Source organism: Pempheris klunzingeri, chromosome 17 (genome assembly GCF_042242105.1).
Source record: "Pempheris klunzingeri isolate RE-2024b chromosome 17, fPemKlu1.hap1, whole genome shotgun sequence".
NCBI lineage: Eukaryota > Metazoa > Chordata > Actinopteri > Acropomatiformes > Pempheridae > Pempheris > Pempheris klunzingeri.
Window position 1 is genome coordinate 2,468,902 of NC_092028.1, and position 23,755 is coordinate 2,492,656.

The 23,755-nt window shown below is 44.0% G+C and overlaps 3 protein-coding genes and 1 non-coding gene across 4 annotated transcripts; 2 read left to right on the forward strand and 2 right to left on the reverse strand.

Annotated features, from left to right (window-relative positions):
• Positions 1–191: 191 nt before the first annotated feature.
• trnat-cgu (transfer RNA threonine (anticodon CGU)) lies at positions 192–263 on the forward strand. The gene has a single exon. It is a non-coding gene; the product is annotated as a tRNA-Thr (tRNA).
• A 4,361-nt stretch (positions 264–4,624) lies between these two features.
• Positions 4,625–6,342, reverse strand: LOC139216651 (C-reactive protein-like). Its single transcript, XM_070847836.1, has 3 exons — positions 6,266–6,342; positions 5,425–5,632; positions 4,625–5,099 (listed from the first exon to the last, which is right to left on the reverse strand). Exons 1-3 carry the CDS (start codon positions 6,315–6,317, stop codon positions 4,694–4,696), a joined length of 666 nt encoding a protein of 221 aa, XP_070703937.1. The 5' UTR covers positions 6,318–6,342; the 3' UTR covers positions 4,625–4,693.
• A 5,672-nt stretch (positions 6,343–12,014) lies between these two features.
• Positions 12,015–13,868, reverse strand: LOC139216650 (C-reactive protein-like). The gene is made up of 3 exons (XM_070847835.1): positions 13,792–13,868; positions 12,836–13,043; positions 12,015–12,499 (listed from the first exon to the last, which is right to left on the reverse strand). Exons 1-3 carry the CDS (start codon positions 13,841–13,843, stop codon positions 12,094–12,096), a joined length of 666 nt encoding a protein of 221 aa, XP_070703936.1. The 5' UTR covers positions 13,844–13,868; the 3' UTR covers positions 12,015–12,093.
• Positions 13,869–15,424: 1,556 nt separating this feature from the next.
• tsen54 (TSEN54 tRNA splicing endonuclease subunit) lies at positions 15,425–23,707 on the forward strand. Its single transcript, XM_070847905.1, has 12 exons — positions 15,425–15,480; positions 17,135–17,293; positions 18,548–18,611; positions 18,732–18,815; positions 18,966–19,064; positions 19,147–19,199; positions 19,773–19,880; positions 20,205–20,655; positions 20,797–20,932; positions 21,036–21,096; positions 22,727–22,840; positions 23,238–23,707. The coding sequence occupies exons 1-12, from the start codon at positions 15,425–15,427 to the stop codon at positions 23,386–23,388; spliced, it is 1,536 nt and encodes a 511-aa protein (XP_070704006.1). The 3' UTR covers positions 23,389–23,707.
• Positions 23,708–23,755: the final 48 nt, after the last annotated feature.

Consider the following 23,755-nt stretch of genomic DNA (forward strand, 5'->3'; position numbering starts at 1 on the left):
AAGCACGTCCGCACATGAGAATGTCAAAATAGCACATATTTTGAATGCAGTCTGGCAGGCGAGCCGATGGCATTTGCAGGGTCCTGCAGACGGGTAAGGGACTCACTATGTTCTATAATATTTTACAAATATCTACAGACGTTATAACAGCCTACTCCAAGTCTCTATACCATAGACTCAATGCACTGCAAGGCGCGGTGGCCAAGTGGTAAGGCGTCGGTCTCGTAAACCGAAGATCGCGGGTTCGAACCCCGTCCGTGCCTGCAGACTCTGGGTCGTCACTTGGTACATTTTTTCCAGTGCACCCACTACAAATTCTGACACCTGGTATTATTAAATGTGCTGCTGACCTTATACAGTTTTGAACATGAAAGTCTGATAGAGCTATGAGACATCACTGAAATGTATTCATACATCATAAACATTATTCTATGAACTGCAGCACTGATGCAACTGGATTTCATCCGATTCCTGAGTTTACTGATATAAGAATATTTTACATTGTCGGAGTTAACTGTTTTATTTCAGTCAGCTTTAATTGAATTGCATATTATGACATATTAGTATTACTAAGCAAACAAAAAGAAATACATTTGATCAGGAAGTTTAACCTGCCACAGGAGCTGCTGATCACCTTCTACTCTGCCATTATCCAGTCTGTTCTCTGCTCCTCCATCACTGACTGGTTTGGTCGGCCACCAAACAGGACAGGAACAGACTGCAAACAGACTGTATATACCGTTGACAAATAGTTCTATATTGTTTATATTGTCCTGTTCTTTCCTTCTACTGTACATAGAGAGGCAAGTTTCACCAAGTCAAATTCCTTGTTTGCCTGCTCAAACTTGGTCAATGAAGTTGATTTGATTTTTTAAATTTAAATTAATTGGTTATACATCAATCAATCAATCAATCAATATTTATATAGTGCCAATTCACAACAGCGTTATCTCGAGACGCTTTACATGAAGAGCAGGTCTAGACCAAACTCTTTAATTAGAGAGAGACCCAACGATTCAGGAATTCAACATTAAGGATTCAAGAATCCCCACATGAGCAGCATCAGATATTATATTGAGTTACAGTGGAAGAAGAACTCCCCTTTAACGGGAAGAAACCTGGAACAGAACCAGGATCAATGTGGGCGGCTTCTGTAGGGGTCTGTGTTGGGTGGAGGTTGGACAGAGAGAGACAGAGAGAGAGACAGAGAGAGAGAGAGAGACAGAGAGAGAGAGAGAGAGAGAGAGAGAGAGAGAGAGAGAGAGAGAGAGAGAGAGAGAGACAGAGAGAGAGAGAGAGAGAGAGAGAGAGAGAGGGAGACAGAGAGAGAGAGAGACAGAGAGAGACAGAGAGAGAGAGAGAGAGAGAGAGAGAGAGAGAGAGAGAGAGAGAGAGACAGAGAGAGAGAGAGAGAGAGAGAGAGAGAGAGGGAGACAGAGAGAGAGAGAGAGAGAGAGACAGAGAGAGAGAGAGAGAGAGACAGAGAGAGAGAGAGAGAGAGAGAGAGAGAGAGAGGGAGACAGAGAGAGAGAGAGAGAGAGAGACAGAGAGAGAGAGAGAGAGACAGAGAGAGAGACAGAGAGACAGAGAGAGAGAGAGAGAGAGAGAGAGAGAGAGAGAGAGACAGAGAGAGAGAGAGAGAGAGAGAGAGAGAGAGGGAGACAGAGAGAGAGAGAGAGAGAGAGACAGAGAGAGAGAGAGAGAGAGACAGAGAGAGAGAGAGAGAGAGAGAGAGAGAGAGGGAGACAGAGAGAGAGAGAGAGACAGAGAGAGACAGAGAGAGAGACAGAGAGAGAGAGACAACACAAACAGCAATCAACGTACTAGCAGTGACTAAAAGATTAGCAGTATGATATTATTGAAAAACATGACGAGTGTCCGACGATCCGCAGCAGTGATTCATGAAGCCAGAGAACCACAGCAGCAGGACCAGGACCAGGATCCACAGGAACCAGAGAACCACAGCAGCAGGACCAGGACCAGGATCCACAGGAACCAGAGAACCACATCAGCAGGACCAGGACCAGGATCCACAGGAACCAGAGAACCACATCAGCAGGACCAGGACCAGGATCCACAGGAACCTGAGAGATGAGAAAGCACAGAAAGGCTCTGGGGAAGATAGCAAGTTAGAGGCAGACATTAAGCCGACATGAGACATAATTATGGAGAGGAAGAGGAGGAGAGAGGAGCCCAGTGCATCATGGGAGTCCCCCGGCAGTCTAAGCCTATAGCAGCATAACTAGGGGCTGGTCCAAGGCCTGATCCAGCCCTTAAATATAAGCTTTATCACAATCCTTTGTGATAAAGCTTATTTTTCAGGTTTTCAGTCTACTCTTAAATGTAGAGAGGGTGTCTGCCCCCTGAACCCAGACTGGAAGGAGGATCCACAGGAGAGGAGCCTGATAGCTGAAGGCTCTGCCTCCATCACTACTTTAGAGGACTTTAGGAACCACCAGTAGACCTGCAGTCTGGGAGCACAGTGCTCTAGTGGGGCAGTACGGTACTATGAGCTCTTTAAGATATGATGGAGCCTGAACATTAAGAGGTTTGTAGGTGAGGAGAAGGATTTTAAACTCTATTCTAGATTTTACTGGAAGCCAATGAAGAGAAGCCAGTACAGGAGAAAGATGGTCTCTTCTTTTAGTTCTCGTCAGAACAGGAGCAGCAGTGTTCTGGACCAACTGGAGAGTCTTTAAGGACTTAGTGGGGCAGCCTGATAATAATGAGTTACAATAGTCCAACCTAGAAGTGACAAATGCATGGACCAATGTTTCTGCATCATCAGTGGATATGATGGGCCTGATTTTAGCAATGTTACGTAGATGGAAAAAGGCAGTTCTAGAAATCTGTTTAATGTGGGAGTTAAGGGACAAATCCTGATCAAATAAGACTCCCAGATTCCTCACAGTGGAGCTGGAGGCCAGATTAATGCCGTCCAGAACAGTTATGTTGGTAGAAAAGCTGTCTCTGAGGTGTTTGGGGCCAAGCAAAATAACTTCAGTTTTATCTGAATTTAGCAGCAGAAAGTTGCTGCTCATCCAGGACTTTATGTCCTTAAGGCAGATTTGAAGTTTAGCCAGCTGATTGGGTTCATCTGGCTTTATTGATAAATATAATTGTGTATCATCTGCATAACAGTGAAAATTAATGGAGTGCTTCCTGATAACATTACCCAGAGGAAGCATATACAAGATAAAGAGTATTGGTCCAAGCACTGAACCTTGTGGAACTCCATGTCTAACCTTAGTGTGGACAGAGGATTCATTGTTAATATGTACAAACTGAAATCGATCTAATAAATAGGACTTAAACCATCTTAATGCAGTTCCTTTTATATCAATGAACTGTTCCAGCCTCTGTAACAGGATGTGATGGTCGATGGTGTCGAAAGCAGCACTCAGGTCTAACAAGACCAGGACAGAGAGGAGTCCTCTGTCTGATGCCATAAGGAGGTCGTTTGTAACCTTCACCAGTGCTGTCTCTGTGCTGTGGTTCGCTCTAAAACCTGACTGAAAATCCTCAAATAGACTATTAGACTTTAGAAAATTACACAGCTACAACTTTCTCCAGGATCTTGGAGAGAAAGGGAAGGTTGGATATAGGTCTATAGTTAGCTAACACACCTGAATCAAGAGTAGGCTTTTTCAGGAGAGGTTTAATTACTGCTACTTTAAAGGACTGTGGTACATAAACTGTTAGTAAAGACTGATTTGTCATATCCAGTAAGGACGTGTTAATTAGGGGCAGGACCTCTTTAAGTAGTCCAGTAGGAATGGGGTCTAGGAGACATGTTGACCATCTAGATGAGGAGATTATTGAGGCCAATTCAGCAAGATCAATTGGAGAAAAACAGTCCAAGTAGACATCAGGTCTAACAGCTGTTTCTATGGTTCCTAGGTTTGAGGTTGGACCAGACCCTGTTGAGGGCAGGAGGTGTTGAATTTTGTCCCTAATAGTTAGGATTTTATCATTAAAGAAGCTCATGAAGTCGTTACTGTTGAGCTCTAAGGGAACACAAGGATCAATAGAGGTCTGGCTCCTTGTCAGCCTAGCTATTGTGCTGAACAGAAATCTAGGGTTGCTTTTATTTTCTTCTATTAATGAGTAGTAGGCAGCTCTGGCATTACAGAGGGCCTTTCTATAGGTTTTAAGACTATCTTGCCAGATTAAACGGGATTCTTCCACTTTGGTGGCCCGCCATGTCCTTTCTAGTTTTCGTGAGTGTTACTTAAGCTCACATGTCTGGGAGTTATACCAGGGAGCTTGTCTCTTTTCTTTAATTCTCTTCTTTTTTAGAGGGGCAATAGAGTCTAGTGTCATTCGCAGTGAACCTGCAGCACTATCGACCAGATAATCAATTTGGGAGGGGCTGAGATTAGCATAGCGGTCATCCATAGCGCAGGGACACACTGGCTGAAATACTGAAGGAAAAGTGTGTGAGCAGATGGGAAAAGTAAAAGTTAACTCATTGCAGACAAATACAAAATAAAAGGAAAATCAGTTGCCAATTCTGACAGATTTATAATTTCAGCTCTATTTTCTATTAATCCATAAAACATTTGACAAACTCTTCATAGATTTCTCATATCTTTATTACAAGTTTACAAAGATGTGTAACATTTCCACCTGAAATGAAGGAGTAGACTCGTAAACTAGTGTGTCATACAGGTGAAAGGTGTGATCATCACAGCTACAGCTCATGGTCAATGACCTCCACCTCCCCGTTAATTTTCATCTCTGTGCTTTCCCAGTCGAAAACGTTTCCTCTTGGTACCCTCTTCCCAGTGAACATGTCTTGGATGGTGCTGTCTGAGAGGACAGAGTCCCACATATTAACATCACTGATCTCCCCAACAAAACTCTGCTTGGCATCAAAATCTCCGAGGTAACGATCCGGATCCTGTCCCAGGATGACCTTCCCTCCGGGGCGGACAGTGTGATCCTTTTTGTAAATTTTGGTCAAGCTTTTGATCCCATCCATGAAGAAGGCAGCAGCACCTGACCTGGAATCCCAGGTGACACACAGGTGGGTCTGCAGGGCTCCGAGCTGAGGGACTTTGAAGAAAACCCCCTTTCCAGCCAGGTAGAAGGACAACCTGGACACAGTTATAACCTTCATCTGTATGCATCTTCTGACACCGTTTCAGAGGGTTTATAATGCAAAATAAAGTGTGACATTAGTAGAAGTAGTGACAAAAGTATTGTTGGTAGGTCGTATGTGTGTTGTAGTGGTACCTAGAAGCTGATACTAGCAGTAGTATTGTTTGTAAGAGTAGAAGTTATGGTGTGTGTGCATTAGTAGCAGCAGTCATACTAGTAATAGTAATCATGGCAGCATGAAGGATCTTTGAGATGAAAAGTGATGAATATAGTGACAAAATACTGTCTTTGGTCCAGAGCATTGACCTTCAGAGTGTCTACCTGCCATCCAGTTCACGCCACACGTTCAGCTCATCGAAGCTTTCAGTCCGGTACGCAAACAGGATGATCTCACGCTCCCCGCTGAGCTCTGTGGCCACACGCATGCACAGAGTGAAGGCCTTCAGGTTCAGGGGTTTCTTAGGGACCAGCTCAACATAACTGTTAGCGGTCTCTTTGGGGAATATCAAGGTCTTCGTGGTGACACCCACTGAGAGACAGGAAGCAGAGAGTTTGAGTCACAGAGAGCAAAATCAGTACGGCAGCAGCTATTTATCAGCTTAGAAACACAAAATATAACTGAAACAATGTAGAATGATGCTAGTTTAAGTCTGTTATTTGTATTTACTTATTGTTTTTATAGGCATTTGTCAGGATGTTAAACTGAAATGTATTTACTTATTTTTTAAACAATAAGATGCATTTTCACTCGTTTTATTTATGTTTCTACCTGTTTGACATTTAAAGGAATCAGCTGGAGTTGTTCAGAATTACACATTTAATTCAACACACAAATGACTAAGTCATATACAGGGATGTAGCAGTGTTTAAATGTTTCTCTAAATAAATCAAAGTTGTCTAAAGAACATCAGAAAACTATATTTACAGGTTTCCAGACCAAACAGTAATGTCTTAACATTCCTTCTGATAAAAATATTTAGTTAAATATAGAAAACAAAAGGAAACCAAAATATCCACTTTTCAGAAACAAAGAAATGATCTGATTCTGATCAATCAAGTCAGTTTTTTCTCCTTACATTTGCAGACTGATGCACTTAAACTCAAAACTAAACATTAAATGTATAATTTCATACATGCACATAAAAGAAATGTATACATTTACCGGTCAACGCCGTGCAGGTGGCAACGAGGAAAAGGACGGCTGAAAGTCTCATTTTGTCTCAGTGAACCTGCAGGAAACTAAACAGTTCATTCAATCAAACAATTAACTCCCTCTACACGTTTTCATGCACCATTCAAATGTAAATTAGATGTAGTGTCAGTAGCTTTTACGTGTATGAAGTTATGTAAAGATATTAAAGTAGGTATACATACTGTGCTGCTGTGAACGTCCTGCTGCAGATACTCTGAACACAGTTTTTATGTTGTGGCTCCTCACAACTCCTCCCCATTACAACACACTGGTGATTAACTGCAGCTGTGCTCATTTACTCATGCTTCAGTAATATATGGCCTGAGATCAGATCAATTTGACTGTTTAGACAAGACTGGATCATATCAGCAAGCAGACTGAGCTAAAGGCAAATTCCACACGTCTTGTCTTAGCCATGACTGTCCACAACCCAACTGCAGAGAGCCTCTGTTTTTCACCTGTGGAGTTAATTAAAACAGTTGTTCCCAATGAATCAGGGCAATTAGGATGCTTTAGACCAGCTTGGACTATTTGGACTGGTATAGAACCTTTTAGGATTTTCCCATAGACTGTGACAGTTTGCAAAGGGTATGAATGATTGTGGACATGCCACTTTTTGTTCAAATGTAAATAAAAGCTGAGAAATATTTTTTTCCACAATGATGCCTCTTGTACATCGTCTTATTATCTTCTGGGAGACGCCTGTGTCATTTCCAATCAAGAGAAAACTTGCTGGTTGAATAAAAGTAACTTTAAGTCAAAATTTGCCAGAGGTATGAATCATTTGGGGCTTGACTGGAGCTGATTCAGGTCTGATTCCTGACTTTACTGATGTTAGAATATTTTACATTGTCAGAGTCAACTCTTTTCTTTCAGTCAGCTTTAATTGAATTGCATATTATGACATATTATTATTACCAAGCAAACAAAACTGCTGCCCCCACGACCTGACTCTGGATAAGCGGTTGAAGATGGATGAAATTAATTGGTTACACATGAACATTTTCAAAGGGAGAAGAAAGTTTGCACTGTGTAGAATTTAGTGGCATCTAGTGGTGAAGTTTCAGACCAACCAACTGAATACTCCTATCATTAAATGTATCGACATGGGATCAATCATTTGGACAGAATTCATCGCTCAGTCTGTCGTCATCACTGTTGAGTTTGTCTCTTCATTGTTTTTCCCTGTGCTCCCCACTCCCTTCTGTTATGTCTTTGCATCAACGCCCTGTTCCCACTGAGCTGCAGCAGTCCACAGTTCCTGTGCTGCGGTCCTGTTCACCTATTTCTGAGCTGCAGCCACAGGCTCCTCCAGATAACAGGCCCCAACGTGGAACCTGAACCAGAACCTGAACTTCAGGGTTTCTGTCTGGCTCCTATCCTGAGGGCTGCCGTCAGAGATCACACGCTGCTGCTCGTGTTCTGATGAGTACTAAGAGAAGAGACCATATTTCTCCTGAACTGGCTACTCTTTGTTTCCAGTAAAATCTAGAATAGAGTTTAAAATCCTTCTCCTCACCTACAAAGCTCTTAATGTTCAGGCTCCATCATATCTTAAAGAGCTCATAGTACCGTACTACCCCACTAGAGCACTGTGCTCCCAGACTGCAGGCCTACTGGTGGTTCCTAAAGTCCTCTAAAGTAGTGATGGAGCCAGAGCTTTCAGCTATCAGGCTCCTCTCCTGTGGAACCTCCTTCCAGTCTGGGTTCAGGGGGCAGACACCCTCTCTACATTTAAGAGTAGACTGAAAACCTGAAAAATAAGCTTTATCACAAAGGATTGTGATAAAGCTTATAGTTTAGGGCTGGATCAGGCCTTGGACCAGCCCCTAGTTATGCTGCTATAGGCTTAGACTGCCGGGGGACTCCCATGATGCACTGGGCTCCTCTCTCCTCCTCTTCCTCTCCATAATTATGTCTCATGTCGGCTTAATGTCTGCCACTAACTTGCTATCTTCCCTGGAGCCTTTCTGTGCTTTTCTCATCTCTCTGGTTCCTGTGGATCCTGGTCCTGGTTCTGCTGCTGTGGTTCTCAGGCTCCTGTGGATCCTGGACCTGGTCCTGCTGCTGTGGTTCTCTGGTTCCTGCGGTTCCTGGTCCTGGTTCTCCTGCTGTGGTTCTCAGGCTCCTGTGGATCCTGGTCCTGGTCCTGCTGCTGTGGTTCTCAGGCTCCTGTGGATCCTGGTCCTGGTTCTGCTGCTGTGGTTCTCTGGTTCCTGTGGATCCTGGTCCTGGTCCTGCTGCTGTGGTTCTCTGGTTCCTGTGGATCCTGGTCCTGGTTCTGCTGCTGTGGTTCTCAGGCTCCTGTGGATCCTGGACCTGGTCCTGCTGCTGTGGTTCTCTGGTTCCTGTGGATCCTGGTCCTGGTTCTCCTGCTGTGGTTCTCAGGCTCCTGTGGATCCTGGTCCTGGTCCTGCTGCTGTGGTTCTCAGGCTCCTGTGGATCCTGGTCCTGGTTCTCCTGCTGTGGTTCTCAGGCTCCTGTGGATCCTGGTCCTGGTCCTGCTGCTGTGGTTCTCTGGTTCCTGTGGATCCTGGTCCTGGTTCTCCTGCTGTGGTTCTCAGGCTCCTGTGGATCCTGGACCTGGTCCTGCTGCTGTGGTTCTCTGGTTCCTGTGGATCCTGGTCCTGGTCCTGCTGCTGTGGTTCTCTGGTTCCTGTGGATCCTGGTCCTGGTTCTGCTGCTGTGGTTCTCAGGCTCCTGTGGATCCTGGACCTGGTCCTGCTGCTGTGGTTCTCTGGTTCCTGTGGATCCTGGTCCTGGTTCTCCTGCTGTGGTTCTCAGGCTCCTGTGGATCCTGGACCTGGTCCTGCTGCTGTGGTTCTCTGGTTCCTGTGGATCCTGGTCCTGGTTCTCCTGCTGTGGTTCTCAGGCTCCTGTGGATCCTGGTCCTGCTCCTGCTGCTGTGGTTCTCAGGCTCCTGTGGATCCTGGTCCTGGTTCTCCTGCTGTGGTTCTCTGGTTCCTGTGGATCCTGGTCCTGGTTCTCCTGCTGTGGTTCTCAGGCTCCTGTGGATCCTGGTCCTGGTTCTCCTGCTGTGGTTCTCAGGCTCCTGTGGATCCTGGTCCTGGTTCTCCTGCTGTGGTTCTCAGGCTCCTGTGGATCCTGGTCCTGGTCCTGCTGCTGTGGTTCTCTGGTTCCTGTGGATCCTGGTCCTGGTTCTCCTGCTGTGGTTCTCAGGCTCCTGTGGATCCTGGACCTGGTCCTGCTGCTGTGGTTCTCTGGTTCCTGTGGATCCTGGTCCTGGTCCTGCTGCTGTGGTTCTCTGGTTCCTGTGGATCCTGGTCCTGGTTCTGCTGCTGTGGTTCTCAGGCTCCTGTGGATCCTGGACCTGGTCCTGCTGCTGTGGTTCTCTGGTTCCTGTGGATCCTGGTCCTGGTTCTCCTGCTGTGGTTCTCAGGCTCCTGTGGATCCTGGACCTGGTCCTGCTGCTGTGGTTCTCTGGTTCCTGTGGATCCTGGTCCTGGTTCTCCTGCTGTGGTTCTCAGGCTCCTGTGGATCCTGGTCCTGCTCCTGCTGCTGTGGTTCTCAGGCTCCTGTGGATCCTGGTCCTGGTTCTCCTGCTGTGGTTCTCTGGTTCCTGTGGATCCTGGTCCTGGTTCTCCTGCTGTGGTTCTCAGGCTCCTGTGGATCCTGGTCCTGGTTCTCCTGCTGTGGTTCTCAGGCTCCTGTGGATCCTGGTCCTGGTTCTCCTGCTGTGGTTCTCAGGCTTCATGAATCACTACTGCGGATCGTCGGCCACTCTGTTTTTCAACATTACCATATTGCTAATGCTTATTTTTTAGTCACAGCTGGAGAGTCTTTAAGGACTTAGTGGGGCAGCCTGATAATAATGAGTTACAATAGTCCAACCTAGAAGTGACAAATGCATGGACCAATGTTTCTGCATCATCAGTGGATATGATGGACCTGATTTTAGCAATATTACGTAGATGGAAAAAGGCAGTTCTAGAAATCTGTTTAATGTGGGAGTTAAAGGACAAATCCTGATCAAATAAGACTCCCAGATTCCTCACAGTGGAGCTGGAGGCCAGATTAATGCCGTCCAGAACAGTTATGTTGGTAGAAAAGGTGTCTCTGAGGTGTTTGGGGCCAAGCAGAATAACTTCAGTTTTATCTGAATTTAGCAGCAGAAAGTTGCTGCTCATCCAGGACTTTATGTCCTTAAGGCAGATTTGAAGTTTAACCAACTGATTGGGTTCATCTGGCTTTATTGATAAATATAATTGTGTATCATCTGCATAACAGTGAAAATTAATGGAGTGCTTCCTGATAACATTACCCAGAGGAAGCATATATAAGATGAAGAGTATTGGTCCAAGCACTGAACCTTGTGGAACTCCATGTCTAACCTTAGTGTGGACAGAGGATTCATTGTTAATATGTACAAACTGAAATCGATCTAATAAACAGGACTTAAACCATCTTAATGCAGTTCCTTTTATATCAATGAACTGTTCCAGCCTCTGTAACAGGATGTGATGGTCGATGGTGTCGAAAGCAGCACTCAGGTCTAACAAGACCAGGACAGAGAGGAGTCCTCTGTCTGATGCCATAAGGAGGTCGTTTGTAACCTTCACCAGTGCTGTCTCTGTGCTGTGGTTCGCTCTAAAACCTGACTGAAAATCCTCAAATAGACTATTAGAGTTTAGAAAATTACACAGCTACAACTTTCTCCAGGATCTTGGAGAGAAAGGGAAGGTTGGATGAAGGTCTATAGTTAGCTAACACACCTGAATCAAGAGTAGGCTTTTTCAGGAGAGGTTTAATTACTGCTACTTTAAAGGACTGTGGTACATAGCCTGTTAGTAAAGACTGATTTGTCATATCCAGTAAGGACGTGTTAATTAGGGGCAGGACCTCTTTAAGGAGTCCAGTAGGAATGGGGTCTAGGAGACATGTTGATGATCTAGATGAGGAGATTATTGAGGCCAATTCAGCAAGATCAATTGGAGAAAAACAGTCCAAGTAGACATCAGGTGTAACAGCTGTTTCTATGGTTCCTAGGTTTGAGGTTGGACCAGACCCTGTTGACGGCAGGAGGTGATGAATTTTGTCCCTAATAGTTAGGATTTTATCATTAAAGAAGCTCATGAAGTCGTTACTGTTGAGCTCTAAGGGAACACAAGGATCAATAGAGGTCTGGCTCCTTGTCAGCCTAGCTATTGTGCTGAACAGAAATCTAGGGTTGCTTTTATTTTCTTCTATTAATTAGGAGTAGTAGGCAGCTCTGGCATTACAGAGGGACTTTCTATAGGTTTTAAGACTATCTTGCCAGATTAAACGGGATTCTTCCACTTTGGTGGCCCGCCATGTCCTTTCTAGTTTTCGTGAGTGTTACTTAAGCTCACATGTCTGGGAGTTATACCAGGGAGCTTGTCTCTTTTCTTTAATTCTCTTCTTTTTTAGAGGGGCAATAGAGTCTAGTGTCATTCGCAGTGAACCTGCAGCACTATCGATAATCAATTTGGGAGGGGCTGAGATTAGCATAGCGGTCATCCATAGCGCAGGGACACACTGGCTGAAATACTGAAGGAAAAGTGTGTGAGCAGATGGGAAAAGTAAAAGTTAACTCATTGCAGACAAATACAAAATAAAAGGAAAATCAGTTGCCAATTCTGACGGATTTATAATTTCAGCTCTATTTTCTATTAATCCATAAAACATTTGACAAACTCTTCATAGATTTCTCATATCTTTATTACAAGTTTACAAAGATGTGTAACAGTTCCACCTGAAATGAAGGAGTAGACTCGTAAACTAGTGTGTCATACAGGTGAAAGGTGTGAGCATCACAGCTACAGCTCATGGTCAATGACCTCCACCTCCCCGTTAATTTTCATCTCTGTGCTTTCCCAGTCGAAAACGTTTCCTCTTGGTACCCTCTTCCCAGTGAACATGTCTTGGATGGTGCTGTCTGAGAGGACAGAGTCCCACATATTAACATCACTGATCTCCCCAACAAAACTCTGCTTGGCATCAAAATCTCCAAAGTAACGATCCGGATCCTGTCCCAGGATGATCTTCCCTCCGGGGCGGACAGTGTGATCCTTTTTGTAAATTTTGGTCAAGCTTTTGATCCCATCCATGAAGAGGGCAGCAGCACCTGACCTGGAATCCCAGGTGACACACAGGTGGGTCTGCAGGGCTCCGAGCTGAGGGACTTTGAAGAAAACCCCCTCTCCAGCCAGGTAGAAGGACAACCTGGACACAGTTATAACCTTCATCTGTATGCATCTTCTGACACCGTTTCAGAGGGTTTATAATGCAAAATAAATAGTGACATTAGTAGAAGTAGTGACAAAAGTATTGTTGGTAGGTGGTATGTGTGTTGTAGTGGTACCTAGAAGCTGATACTAGCAGTAGTCAGTCAGTAGTATTGTTTGTAAGAGTAGAAGTTATGGTGTGTGTGCATTAGTAGCAGCAGTCATACTAGTAATAATAATCATGGCAGCATGAAGGATCTTTGAGATGAAAAGTGATGAATATAGTGACAAAATACTGTCTTTGGTCCAGAGCATTGACCTTCAGAGTGTCTACCTGCCATCCAGTTCACGCCACACGTTCAGCTCATCGAAGCTTTCAGTCCGGTACGCAAACAGGATGATCTCACGCTCCCCGCTGAGCTCTGTGGCCACACGCATGCACAGAGTGAAGGCCTTCAGGTTCAGGGGTTTCTTAGGGACCAGCTCAACATAACTGTTAGCGGTCTCTTTGGGGAATATCAAGGTCTTCGTGGTGACACCCACTGAGAGACAGGAAGCAGAGAGTTTGAGTCACAGAGAGCAAAATCAGTACGGCAGCAGCTATTTATCAGCTTAGAAACACAAAATATAACTGAAACAATGTAGAATGATGCTAGTTTAAGTCTGTTATTTGCTTGTCAAGATGATACAAACTGAAATGTATAAAATTTTTTATACAAGATGCATTTTCACTTGCTGAATGGAAATGTCTTGCTTCTTATCCCTCTGTTACACATCCACATAGTTACCTACGTTTATTTCCCTCTGTCTACACAGTCATATTTGTGTTTCTACCTGTTTGACATTTAAAGGAATCAGCTGGAGTTGTTCAGAATTACACATTTAATTCAACACACAAATGACTCTAAGTCACATACAGGGATGTAGCAGTGTTTAAATGCACCCAACATCAGTTTCAGGGATGGAAGCAAAACATTTCAGATTCAATTTATCTACCAATGTTTTTCTAAATCAAAGTTTTGTCTAAAGAGCATCAGAAAATTATAGTTACAGGTTTCCAGACCAAACAGTAGTGTCTTAACATTCCTTCTGATAAAAATATTTAGTTTATTATAGAAAACAAAGGAAACCAAAAAAATATCCACTTTTCAGAAACAAAGAAATGATCTGATTCTGATCAATCAAGTCAGTTTTTTCTCCTTACATTTGCAGACTGATGTACTTAAACTCAAAACTAAACATTAAATGTATAATTTCATACATGCACATAAAGGAAATGTATACATTTACCGGTCAACGCCGTGCAGGTGGCAACGAGGAAAAGGACGGCTGAAAGTCTCATTTTGTCTCAGTGAACCTGCAGGAAACTAAACAGTTCATTCAATCAAACAATTAACTCCCTCTACACGTTTTCATGCACCATTCAAATGTAAATTAGATGTAGTGTCAGTAGCTTTTACATGTATGAAAAGTTATGTAAAGAGATAAAGTACGTATACATACTGTGCTGCTGTGAACGTCCTGCTGCAGATACTCTGAACACAGAGTTTTTCTGGGTGAGTTTTTATGTTGTGGCTCCTCACAACTCCTCCCCATTACAACACACTGGTGATTAACTGCAGCTGTGCTCATTTACTCATGCTTCAGTAATACACTGCTCAAAAAAAATAAAGGAAACACTAAAATAACACATCCTAGATCTCAATGAATTAAATATTCCAGTTGAAAATCTTTATTACATAGGGGAATGCGTTGAGAAAATAACATAAAAATCATCAATGTAAATCAAAATGATCCCATGGAGGTCTGGATTTGGAATCATACTCAAAATAAAAGTGGAAAATCACATTACAGGCTGATCCAACTTCAGTGGAAATTCCTCAAGACAAGTCCAAATGAGGCTCAGCAGTGTGTGTGGCCTCCACGAGCCTGTATGACCTCCCTACAACGCCTGGGCATGCTCCTGATGAGGCGGAGGATGTTCTCCTGAGGGATCTCCTCCCAGACCTGGATTAAAGCATCAGTCAACTCCTGGACAGTCTGTGGTGCAGCGTGGTGTCGGTGGATGGAACGAGACACGATGTCCCAGATGTGCTCAATTGGATTCAGGTCTGGGGAACGGGCAGGCCAGTCCATAGCATCAATGCCTTCATCATGCAGGAACTGCTGACACACTTCAGCCACATGAGGCCGAGCATTGTCATGCATCAGAAGGAACCCAGGGCCCACTGCACCAGCATATGGTCTCACAATGGGTCTGAGGATCTCACCCCGGTCCCTAATGGCAGTCAGGGTACCTCTGGCTAGCACATGGAGGGCTGTGCGGCCCTCCAAAGAAATGCCTCCCCACACCATTACTGACCCACCGCCAAACCGGTCTGCTGGAGGATGTTGCAGGCAGCAGAACGTTCTCCACGGCGTCTCCAGACTCTGTCATGTCTGTCACATTGGGCTGTAAGCACAAGCCCTGTGTCATTTCCAATCAAGAAAAAACCTGCTGGTTGAATAAGAGTAACTTTAAGTCAAAATTTGCCAGAGGTATGAATCATTTGGGGATTTGACTGGAGCTGATTCAGGTTCAGGACGACAGACTTCAGAGAGGACAAAATGACACACTGATGCCTTTAAATGACCTTTAAAGACCAAAAATGACCAGAAAAGTTCTATTCAGCATAATGTGAAGTATCTCATAACTGCACACAATAAGGAAAAGTCATCCAAAAAACTCAGATACAAACCGTTTTGGACATTTGAGTGGTGCTTAACAGTTTTTTTTTCCTGAACAATGTGCAGCTAACACACCTTATAACACAACCAGCTCTTTGTGCTGCAGCGCCCCCTGCTGGCCGTCCCCCTCACTGTACCTGAACTTAACGGGCATCAGGACCCAGAGGACACCTGCTGCCTGCCGGGGCCGTCAAACATGGCGGACCAAAACAAGAGCGACAGCGCAGAGAGGCTCTTCAGCGAAGTGTTACGGTGCGTTGTTGTGTTTAATGGAAAGGACCAGTAGATTTCTCAGCATGGATCAATGACTTCTGTTCTGTCTGCTGGTGTGTTAGCTCGTCGCTCAGTGACTGTCACACATTAGACCGGCTCCCTGTCCACATGGCGGACCCCACGGTGTTAGCGAAGGTTAAAGGTTTCGGTACTTGAGTGTAACTTCCAGGGAAAACATGACTGAAACTTGTAAAACGCACAAGCTAGACTGTAATTTATGAGGAATTAAAGTAAAAACGGAGTCAACTAAAGACTTTTTTGTGCGGTGTCTGGTTCTGTGACTCATTGTAACTGTGGAAATACTCAGTCTGGTGGAGGAAGCAGTCACATCCTTCATGATCACACTGTGAACATTCTCCATTAAAAGTAGAGCAAACTAAGAAACTGGAGCTGTCAACATGCAGCAGAGTGTTTCCCTCTGACATGTAATAATATATATATATATATATGAACAAATATAAAGTGGGCTGAGTTAGAAAAATACATAATTCTGTGATTCATTAAATGCAGATGTCCTTCATTAGTAATAAAACAGCAGCAAGAGTTTTTATGATCTAACAAATAACACATGAAGTCAGTGAAAGTGGTCACTGTGCCTCCTATAAGAATGAATGAAGTGTAATTCTATGCACATGGCTGTGTGCACTAACTTACTTAAAATCACATGTAACTTAAACAAGACTTGACAGATTATCACGAGTTTTGCATCATTAATAAAAAAGACTTTATTTATCCCACAGCGGGGAAATGTACTTGTTACAGCAACAGAGGAGACAGAAAAGGTGCAGAAATAAAGTGTCAGTAGCAGAATTTGTGCAATTTTGCGTTCAGAGTGTAATTCTCCATCTTTTGTTCTGTTGTTGTGTCTTTTTAAGATATTAAACGAGTAAAAATTAGTGCACATGTTGAATCCCCAATGCTGCAGACCCTAAACCAGGCCAGATATCCTGGACTTGGATCCAAATTTTAACATCCACAACAAATAAGAACCTAGATCTTCAGCAGGGTTTAGAAAAACGTGTCCCTGCTTTCATCTTCAGTGTGTAGCTGCAGAAAACGCTGAGCCGTCCAGGTTTCTCAGGAGCTCTGGTACGAATCTGCTCACTGCCCCCAGAATGAAAACTAAACATGCAGAAGCAACGTTCACTTTTGATGCACCACATGTCAGGAACTAACCGCCAGAAAACTGCTCCAACTCCAATTCTTTAAAATTGCAAGTGCAGTGTTACAGTTACTAAGAAAACAACATTTTACACTGAAGGAGCTCGTCTGGGTGATTTTCTTTTAAGCTTCTCATTGTGTGACTTAGTGTCTAGGATCTTTTGTCTAAGCTTTACACTTGGCTGTATTGTAAATGAGGTCTCTGGTTCAGTGTATTTTCCAGTTAAAATAAAGGTCAGGGAGAAATAAATAAATCTGGGTATGAAGTAATTCTTGCTTTTCACATATTTAGTTTCCTTTCTAAACTTGACAGGCACAGTGGTTCAGTCCTTCTCATCTCTTCAGTTGACTCTAAGTTGTACAATTTGAAATGATATTTTATTGTGTCCAGACCTTTTGGATTATGTTTTTATGTTTTTGCTTGTATCTAGTGATGAAAGCATCAGACGTGTTTTCTTACTTTCAATTCCAGTCCGTCTGAACTGTTTGCAGCGCGGTCCAGGAGCCACAAGATCCCGGTCCGAGGACAGAAGGACTTCTTCCCCAATGACACAGAGGAGCAACGACAGCGGCTCGAGCAGAGTCTGAATGAGCACTGGACCCTCATAGCAGAGGAGAGAGTGGAGAAGCTGTGAGTAGACGTGGCATCTGTCCATCTACCTGTCCGTCTGTCTGTCTCCAATGAAAGCCACTTATGTGTGATTGATGTGAAAATAACAACATGACTGTGGTTGTTGTTGCTGATATAAAACATTTGCTGATTGGCAAACAACTCAGAATGCTTAGGTTACTGAGTGTCCTTGAAGGGATCAACACTGAGTTTTCAAAGCAGTCATTGCTGGCAGTAAGGGTTGGGTCGGCTTCAGGCTTTGCTGATCCGGTCTGATGTAGGAGCCGAAAACTGGTTTGATTTCAGGCGACTGACTGAACCAGGAGCCACTAGTGTCTGAGTGCAAAAAACATGACAGGCCGCGTGAATTTTGGTGCTAAGGCCGTCGACAAGGAGATCAAATTCAGTACACGAATCAAAAGATGCGGGGTGGGAAGAAAATGTGCACGATGTGTTTGACAGTTTGTGTGTTTCTTGGGATAAAAGACAAGACAAGACAAGGCAGAACTGAAAGTGTGGCAACATGTTGGACCTGAAGCTGATGAAAGCAGTGAGCTGAAAAAGCAAAGCAGAGGCAAGAGTGCATGAAGAAAGTCGTGGCAGAAGGTGGTCATTCATCCAAGCTGCGTTTCCACCTGTGAAAACATCCCGCCTGCATTGCTGTGTGACTCAGCTCAGTTGTCCTGATTATGGTGTCGCTACACTCTCATTCATGGACTCTCATTGTGTTCCACTTGGAATCGGCTGACGGTTCTGCAACTTTCATTTACTTGCTTTTTCATAATCCAGTAAATGGAAAGTAGTAAGTGAAGGGTAGGAAATCTTTAATCAGTATATTTCTATTACCAGTGAGCCAATGACTGCCTCGTTTTGCCTCGTGGTTTTTATCGACCCTGTTTGCAGCAAACATGCTCTCATCCACACAGACAGACGAAGTTAACGACCAGCCGTTGAAGAAAGGTGACCATCCATTAGCTAAAGATCCAGATGTGTGTTTCAGGAGATGGTGTAGACCAAACCAGAGCTACATCAGTGTGGGTGTCGCACATTCATTCAACATTTTCTCAAACAAATGCTAATGTTATGTGCTAAGAAGCTGGTATTTGCAAGAATGTTTGCCAGAACAACCTCATATGGTGATAATGTGTTTCTCCATCCAGGTCACCAGAAAACCCTGTCACCTGTTTTTGTACTTTATTCTATGCTTTGTCTTTAATGTGTGCAGTGTTGTGCTGCACGGACATGAGAGCGATGCTGTCTGTTTTACTTTACTAGGGGAAACCTAGTGAAGGCCACATGGATTCCAAGTAAGCACATAGTGGAGCTTCAGTCTCCTGCTGTGAGTACTTTACCACAAGCTGAACAAACACACACCTTGTGATAAACCTGTATTGTTCTAGGATGTTATGCACATTGTTATATTGTCTTAACCACGTTTATGAACATTGTTGTTACACAGGGAAAGTTTTGGCAGACGATGGGCTTCTCTGCCGACGGCAAGCAGTATCTCCTCCCTGAAGAGGCTCTCTACCTGATGGAGTGTGTGAGTGGCAGATAAAACCTGTTTGCCAGGCTGTGGTTTACCCTCTTCATTATTTGTGTTACTCAATAATATTTATGCAACACTTTAAGAGTCTTGTTTAACATGTCATCTGTAAAATACTGACATGTGTGAGTGGCACTGTGTGGACAGGGAAACCTGCAGGTGTTTTACCAGGACCTGCCGCTGTCCATCCAGGACGGCTATGAGAAGTTTCTGTCTTTGAACACAGTGAGCCTGCAGCAATATCAGGTACAAGAGAGTGTCCAGCACATATTCTGAAGAAGGACTGCACTGCTGAACTGGTCTAACTGGTCTCTTTTTCATTACAAAGGTGTTCGGGCATTTAAAGAGGCTTGGCTATGTGGTGCACAGATTCGATCCCAGGTGAGAGAATCTTAACAGATATTTTTATTGAGCCTTTCTGTTAAACCAGAAACAGTTGTTATATCACTCGGTTCAAAGCCACCAGACTCCACTGACAAAAGCAGTAGTTTAACTTGCTGTGCTGTGAAGTCCCACAATACCACAAACACACTAATCGTGTTGACAGAACAAGCTAAAACAAGCTCTTTTGGTGGACACACGTACATTTGGCACAGCTGCCCCAAAGGATTACCCAGCAGCCGTAGAGGCGATCTACTGGTCCAATTTCAAATCTTTTTTATCTACCATTTTGTCATTTTGTGAAAATAGGGTGTAGGTAAGTACCAGAGATCCTTTACAGCCCCATTCAGACAAGATTAGACTTCCAGTTGGGCATGGGAATATAAGATAATCAAAAGTTCCTATTGGTATCAACAGAGCTGTAGAGATGGCAGTGAACACCTACATTTAAAGCCCCTTTCAGAAATTCACTTGTCCAAATTGATTCTTAGGGGCTCTTAGTGATTTTGGATGATGTTGCTGTGAAAGTGCAAAATTCAACATGAGCATGAGTGCGAGTTTGGCCTCTTACAGTTCAGAGCCATCGGCCTATGCGAGGCAGCTGAACCTGCCTCCGTCACGTGACCGAGCAGGGAGACATCTGAAGAGGAAGCGCAGCGCCAGCCCCACCTCAACATCCAGGTGAACAAGACCACTGTATAGTGTACTGTGTTTACCATCCAAGTGTGTGAGCGATGTGGGACACAACTACATTATATTATTCAATAAAGAAAAAAAGAAGAAATAGTCTCTGACATGGATCAGTCCTCTTTCTCCCATGATGCATCATGATTTAAGGTTTGGATGAACTCTCCCTGCCTGGTAAAAGCTCACATCTTTCAAACTCCTCTTTAGAGAATGACTAACGTAAAACTGTACAACTGACCAACAAATCTTGAATGTGACATTTTCCATCACTTCCATCATTCATGTAAATCAGAGACAATGTTTTTTTTCTTGCTGTAGTCATAATGAAGCACAAGAAGACCCCACAGCTGAGAAAATGGAGGAGAGTAGATGTAGCCATGAATGTGAGGAGGATAAAAAGCTCCTCCAGTCAGACCTGACAACATCTCCAGAGGCTGTGGCCACGTGTTCAGCAGACAAAGGCGGGGGCAGGACCTGGTGGATGACTGATGTGCCTGAGGACCGACCACATCACCAGACCCTCTCTGTTTCCTCACGCTGGGACTTCAGCTCCATCCCTTTCCCTGACCTGGGCTCCAAGGAGCACCTCTCCAGCTGCATGGTCCCTCCAGACCCCTCTCTGCTCCCCGGGTCTTTGACTGTGGGAGTGTGTGAGGTCCACCCCTGGAGGGAGAGGATAAACCTGCGGGAGGTGAAGATGTCCTCAAAGGAGCAGAAGAGGGAAAAGGACAAACGTAGGCACTGGAGGGATGTCAACAAAGACAGAGAGGTTTGTAACATAACATCAGACGACATGCAACTGAAAAGTGTTCCACACAAATCCTGTCGGAGGTGTTCTCCGGGAAATCACCAGGTCTTTTTTTTAAGTGACATAGAAGAGACACATGATCACATTCAGAGTTTGTTCAAGGTTCGGCGGTGCAGAAACTGGGTGGAGTATCAGGAGCTTCTGGTGCAGCGGCGGGGGAAGCGTGAAGGCCGACCGGCACACTTGTGGAACAGCGAAGTCGCTCCTTTACACGACCCAAGACGACCAATCCCCACTGGTGAGATCCCATGGGCCTAGTCAGTAAAGTAAATTCACAGTTATTATATATTGATGTATTGTTTAGTTGTATCTGATTCAGTGACATTTGTTTGTTATTCCAGGGGAGCTGTTGGATAAACTCAGTGTGATTAGATCTACACATTTACTCGAGGGAGCCTCCAGGTATCACTTTCTTCTGTTTTCCTTTTATTACACTGAAAAGGTGAAATAAACAGATGCTGCTTCAGGTTGCACTGAGACAGATAAATATTGTTTGGCAGCACAGATGGATGCTGGAAGCAAATTAGGCATTTCTTTTGTTTTCCACAGTATTATGATTCATCACACCAGAAAACTGATATCAGAGCAGTCTGATAGGATTTTATTTCCCCCGTCCTGCTCCGTGTGCCATGTTAATGCACCGTCTAAAGGCACCCTTATCTATGACAACAATGGATGGTTGGAGTCACAGTCGGACTAAGACTTATTCTCACTCAAAGCAGCCTCTGGAAGTATCAGTTTCCACAGCTGAACATTTGACTGTAAGTGACAGTCAGACATGCTCTCTGTAAGGAGAAACCCTGTCCTCTCACACACTAATGCACCTGAATTAGCAAGGGATCCTCTTAAATCAGCTGATTAATGAATCTGTATGTCTGGTTAAAAAACATTGAATTTAGTTTCCTCCCAAAAAGATGCCCAAAGGCCGAGTTGGTGATTCTGGAGACACAGATTGTTGATAATTAGCCAATTAGCATTTCTAAATAGTTAGCATGTGCCAGATTTAGCATCCACCTCGCTCCCATTGCTCTCTCTCTCCCCCCATCTTTGCTCCCCCTCACCTCCCCTGTGTCCTGTGCACAAGCACAAACGCCTCCTCTTGCTGATTGGCTGGAACAGCGTTGCTCAGTTTGAGCCACTTTGATTGTTTGCAGTCTACAGAGCCAGGAGCAGGCAGCACGCTGAGAATAGACAGCTAGCCGACCTTGAAGGGATATTCGCTGATTTAACATTTATTGGATTAGAATCGCTGACTTCAGCTTTAATAAAAGACAATGAACCCTATTGTTCCTGCTGGTTTTCCATCTTACTTTGACCCTTATTTTGGTTAAATTGCACTCCATGTGGCATTAAAAGGGCCTTAAATTTAATGTGGTGAATACTCCAGAAACACAGAATGAATGAGCCATTGTTTCACAATGAGGACTCATAACTTACCAGCTGCATGTAAACATGGCTTTTATAACCATATTGATACAGTGGATGGAATTATCCCAGCAGCCTGGTTTCCTGGAGCGAAGTGTCTAAAGTGTCTCCCTGATTGAAACTGTCAGTGTTCAGAAGTAGCCAAGTTATAATAAAAGCCTTCTGATCACAGAATGTGCTGTTGGGTTCTGACTGAATGACATTTTTCCCCAAATCATCATTTCAGATATTTGGTTTTCCATTGTTGTGCCTTTTTTGCCGATAACCATTAACTGAAATCAGTAACACTTCACAAATGTGGGGCTTCCAGGAGAGGTACCATGCAGGTGTGTCGTACTCCACATTGCAGCTACTTTTTGTTCACTGTGATCAGAAAATCTCAACTCTGAGTGACCTGTGAAGGAAAATAAATCGGTTTGGACTTTGAGTAGAGCGACAGCTCGTGTCACTGCTATCACAATTTATGATCTTGAATTAACAAATCCATAAAGACTCAGAGACAAAGGAGCGAGATGCTGCAGCTCTGGTGTTGTGCTCCTGGCTGATGTATTGTACTGGGACGGGCAGTTCATCATTCAGGGGACGACCTTGTGCTTTGTCCTCTCAGGTTAAAAGACTCAGACGAGTGGAGGATTTGTTTCAGTGTTTACCAACCCGATACGGTGGCTGACTTCAAGAAGAGCAACCCGGGGAAACCGTACTCCCGCATGTGTGTGTGCAGGTAAGCAAACACACAAACTGCCTGGAGGTGTGTTTACTCGAGGCTGACAGACACCTGATACAGACTAAATGAATATCACAGTGGTTGAGGTTGAGTGGCCTTTTTATCTCATCCCTCTTTTAGTGATTCCTTAATTTCCCCCCCGGGGATAAATAAGGTATTTCTGATTCTGATTCTAATGCTGCTGCAATTAGCTAATTGATGAGTGTACTGTAAAATGTTAGAAAATACCAACAAATGCTCATCACAGCTTGCCAGAGGTCAATGTGATGTGATGATGCAAACCATCACATTTGGCGAGCTGCAACTCAACCTCGATTACAAAAATTGGTGTTGTTCAGTTATCCGTTGACTGAGTATTTGACTATTTATTCGATTCCTCCCTGTTGTGTGTCAGTTTCGATGGCCCTGTGCCTGACCTGCGAGCCATCAAGCTGCTGGTCTTCCAGAGTGGAGACATCCCGGTGGTGTTTGCTGTGGTGGACTACGGAGACATCTCCTTCTACACCTTCAAAGACTTCCAGCTGCCCACTGATGTGTACCATTAAGTGTACCACTCTTTAACATAGCATGTAAAACATGTGCCAACACGTGTGAAGGACATTTAAATGAGTGAGTGTATGAATGAATCTGTATCTGTTGGGTTGGCTGGACACACAAAATAAAAATATTACCAATCTTTGATGTTACAGATAAAGAAAACACTGAAAAAGTGCTTTTGTGTGTCTGGGCAGTGACTCCTAAAGGGAGATAATGGGTGGCTTTAAAGGATAACTTTAGCATTTTTAACTGGGCTGTAGTTTTTCAGATTTTGGGTTTGAAATGACTGGTATGTACAGAAAGTTTTGGAATTTGTCCAGTTGATCAGTGAAATGGACTGCAAATGCTGCAGCACAGTTATTTGGGACAACTGCA